We start from the raw sequence: 3,558 nt of genomic DNA, 5'->3' as shown, positions 1-3,558 counted from the left end.
CTCTGCCCTCACTGCTCCTGCCAACCCCAAGAAGGACTCTTGCTGCAGACAGTGGAACTGGAGCTTCTTGACTTCCCCAGCAGAGAAAAGACACAGTTCCCCAGGGCACTCTCAGAGAGAAGAGTTCCTTGACTTACATCAGGAGTTATAATTCTCATTTGCTTTGTTCATGGAGCCTTATGCATCTTTCAATCTTTTTTTTTCACCCCCAATCACTTCAAAATCTGACTTCTCCAATGGTGGGGGACAGGAGAGGTAAGTTAGATGGTCCATGCTGCCTCACAACCCACTTTCTGGAAATAACCTACTTCTAAATGAGATGACAGCTGCTTCTTAGAAGAGGTTCTCCCTTCTGCACTAGCAAGGCTTTCGATGACACCCCTGGACAGTCTGTGAGCAGCAGGCATGGGAAACAGCTCTCTTTGGGATCATCTGAACAGCACCTGCATCAACGCAGGCAACAGCTGCTACCTGGACAAGAGCATGAGGTTCAACTTAACCTTCCAAGGACAGGCAGCTGATTTCTACATTGTCCTCCCTGTGATTTACTCTGTGATCTGTGCCGTTGGGCTCACAGGTAACACTGCTGTCATCTACGTGATCCTCAAGGCCCCCAAGATGAAGACTGTGACAAACATGTTCATCCTGAACCTTGCCATAGCTGATGATTTGTTCACACTTGTCTTGCCCATTAATATTGCTGAACACCTTCTCCACTACTGGCCCTTTGGAGAAGTCCTCTGCAAGGTCATCTTGTCCATAGACCACTACAATATCTTCTCCAGCATTTATTTCCTAACAGTTATGAGTATAGACAGGTACCTGGTTGTACTGGCCACAGTGAGGTCCAAGAGGATGCCACATCGTACGTACCGAGCAGCCAAGATTGTCAGTTTGTGCATCTGGATCCTAGTCACCATTATAGTTCTCCCTTTCATCATCTTTGCCAATGTCTACATAGATGACCTGGAGATCAAAAGTTGTGGTCTCAATTTCCCCAAACCTGAAAGGTTTTGGTTCAAAACCAGCAGGATCTATACCCTCATCCTTGGCTTTGCCATTCCAGTGTCCACCATCTGCATCCTTTACACCATGATGCTCTACAAACTAAGGAACATGCACTTGAACTCTAATGCTAAAGCCCTGGACAAAGCCAAGAAGAAAGTCACTATTATGGTCTTCATCGTCCTAGCTGTGTGTCTCTTCTGTTGGACTCCCTTCCACTTGGCCACCATTGTGGCTTTGACCACTGACTTGCCCCAGACCTCCATGGTCATTGGCATATCCTACTTCATCACCAGCCTAAGCTACGCCAATTCATGCCTGAATCCTTTCTTGTATGCTTTCCTGGACGACAATTTTCGGAAAAGCTTCCGGAAGATGTTGGAATGCAGAACTTCTTGAACAGAGGGTTGGGGCTCACAGATCCCTTTTCTCTGGTAGCTTTACAGAGGCAACTTTGCAGACTGGAGGGGTGGCTGAGGACACACAATGTTCTTTCATTTATGTGTAATGTAGGTGGCTGTTCATCATCATTCACATGGTTTGTCCTGCTTACCTGTGAGTCCTGCATCTTCCCTCTCTGCACCTCCCAACTTCTCCAAGTTGTATTTCTGTATTCTTGTTTCTAATCACACACCTTGAAGCATTAAGAACAGAAAACTTCCTTTCAGAGGTAGATCCTACTACACAGTGGTCCTTTGTTGCCCTCTGCTGTACAGCACTGACAAGTTGGAGCCCAGCTTTCAGATGAACTTAACGCTCAGTTCTTCATAGCCACGTTATCTGGAGGGTTGTTTTGTGGAGCAGAGCTAACAAGCACTTTCAATGATGTGCCAATAAAACAGACAGAAGATGCAAGATGACTAGATGAGTATTTGGAAGAGAAAACCAACCATTTTCATGTCTATGTATGTGCATATGTGTGTTATGGCTTTGGTTTTTGTCTCGAGGGATGTCTGTTTTCCACCCCAAATTCCCTCTTTTCCTGAACTGTTAACACAAATTAAATATAAACAAAAAAAATTTTTTAAAGTAAGATTTGGGTCTCAAAAATAGTGTTAGACAACACACCACACAAACACTGTGGCAACCGTGGGAATTAGTGTTAGAAGTTATTTTTAACTAATTGTTCCTGTTAAGTGTCAAATATATATTTATTTAAGAGTGATTAATGGAATAAACCTCATGGGAAAATAAGAGCCTGGTCCTTCTTTCACCAGAGAACACTTATGCTACTTGTCCCCCTGTCTTTGCTATATATATTGCGTTTTACCTACTGTAAAATAAAATATTCTAGATTTATAACAAAATTAAAGTGTTTTGTAAGCCACAAGAACACCCCCAGCAAGCACTGCAGGTAAAATTCCTCCTTTCACAGGTAAATAGTAAAACAAAGTATTTCAACAGAACCAGGGCCCGAGAGGAAGGGTCTGGAAGTTAGAAATACAGCACTGAAAGCTTCTGGAGCTACCACAGATACGTTGAAACCCCAATCCTCTCTCCCAGCAAAGGAGCCTCTCCCTCACTGATGGACAGTGGGATGAGTCCACCACATCTCCCAGCTTTCAGAGTCATGGAGAAGTCTCACCTGCTCCATCCTCCTACAGAGGTGAGCTGGGCTCATTGCCACATTCAGGTCTTCATAGTGATCTACCACAGCCAGGAGAGCACACGTGCCACAGCTCCCTGATTTTAGCTCTTTATTAAGCACCTTTGGAAATTTGAGTGGACTGTTTTTTTGCCAGAGCCATGCCAGAGGCTACCTCCCCCTCATCACCTCTGCAAAAACCCAACTGTCCTTGTCCTGGAGACTGATGCCCAGCAAAAAGCTCGCCTGTAGGGCAGCAGTAAGTGGGAGGTCTATGAAAAGTTCTTCTCACACCCTTTAATCCCTGTAGGGTACACATGTTACTGGGTTGAGGGAAGCTGTCTCAGTCAATATTTTCCTCTCCAGCTTTCCCCAGGTCCACAAGCACCAAGCTGGGCTCTTACCTCTCCAAATTCCACCAGGAAAGTACAGGAGAGGTAAAAGAAAAGAAGATGGGGCTAGAGATAGAACTAGAGACCAGTTATATTGTACATACCAGAGCCCATCAAGAAGACAAGTTGCCCACAGCAGTCATCCAAGATTCATCCAGAAAATAGGGCTGGAGACAAAGTTGCAACATGTGTCCAAGGTCCATCCAGAAGGCAGGGCTGGAAAGAGATATCCCTCCAAAAAACAGTGAGGTTGCAAGGCTCAGCTTAAATGGGCTCCTGGAGCAATGGGTGAGGGTGTGGGTGGAGGCCCCAGGTGAGACAACTCAGGATAATTCAGTCCTATCAGTGCTCTCAGGGTTCTGACACCAAAATTGACGACCTTCAATACATCATGATGGCAATTTCCATTTTCTCTTTTAGAAAACTGACAGACATTTGTGAATACAGGATGACTTGTGTTGCCTTCTCCTTATTAAAGGTGTTAACCTTGGAAGAATAATGAAGGAGAACACATTCTTCCAGGTCCAACTTCTGCAGTAATGCTGTTTGGTTTGTTTATATATATATATATATATA

The 3,558-nt window shown here is 44.6% G+C and overlaps 1 protein-coding gene across 1 annotated transcript; it reads left to right on the top strand.

Moving 5' to 3' along the window:
• Nucleotides 1-363: 363 nt before the first annotated feature.
• Nucleotides 364-1,407, top strand: LOC104525349 (neuropeptides B and W receptor 2). Its single transcript, XM_010168476.2, has one exon. The coding sequence runs from the start codon at nucleotides 406-408 to the stop codon at nucleotides 1,402-1,404; it is 999 nt and encodes a 332-aa protein (XP_010166778.1). The 5' UTR covers nucleotides 364-405; the 3' UTR covers nucleotides 1,405-1,407.
• Nucleotides 1,408-3,558: the final 2,151 nt, after the last annotated feature.

Source organism: Antrostomus carolinensis, unplaced genomic scaffold, assembly GCF_000700745.2.
Source record: "Antrostomus carolinensis isolate BGI_N321 unplaced genomic scaffold, ASM70074v2 scaffold12505, whole genome shotgun sequence".
NCBI lineage: Eukaryota > Metazoa > Chordata > Aves > Caprimulgiformes > Caprimulgidae > Antrostomus > Antrostomus carolinensis.
Note: the sequence above shows the minus strand (reverse complement) of the source record. Positions and strands in the feature narration are given on the sequence as shown.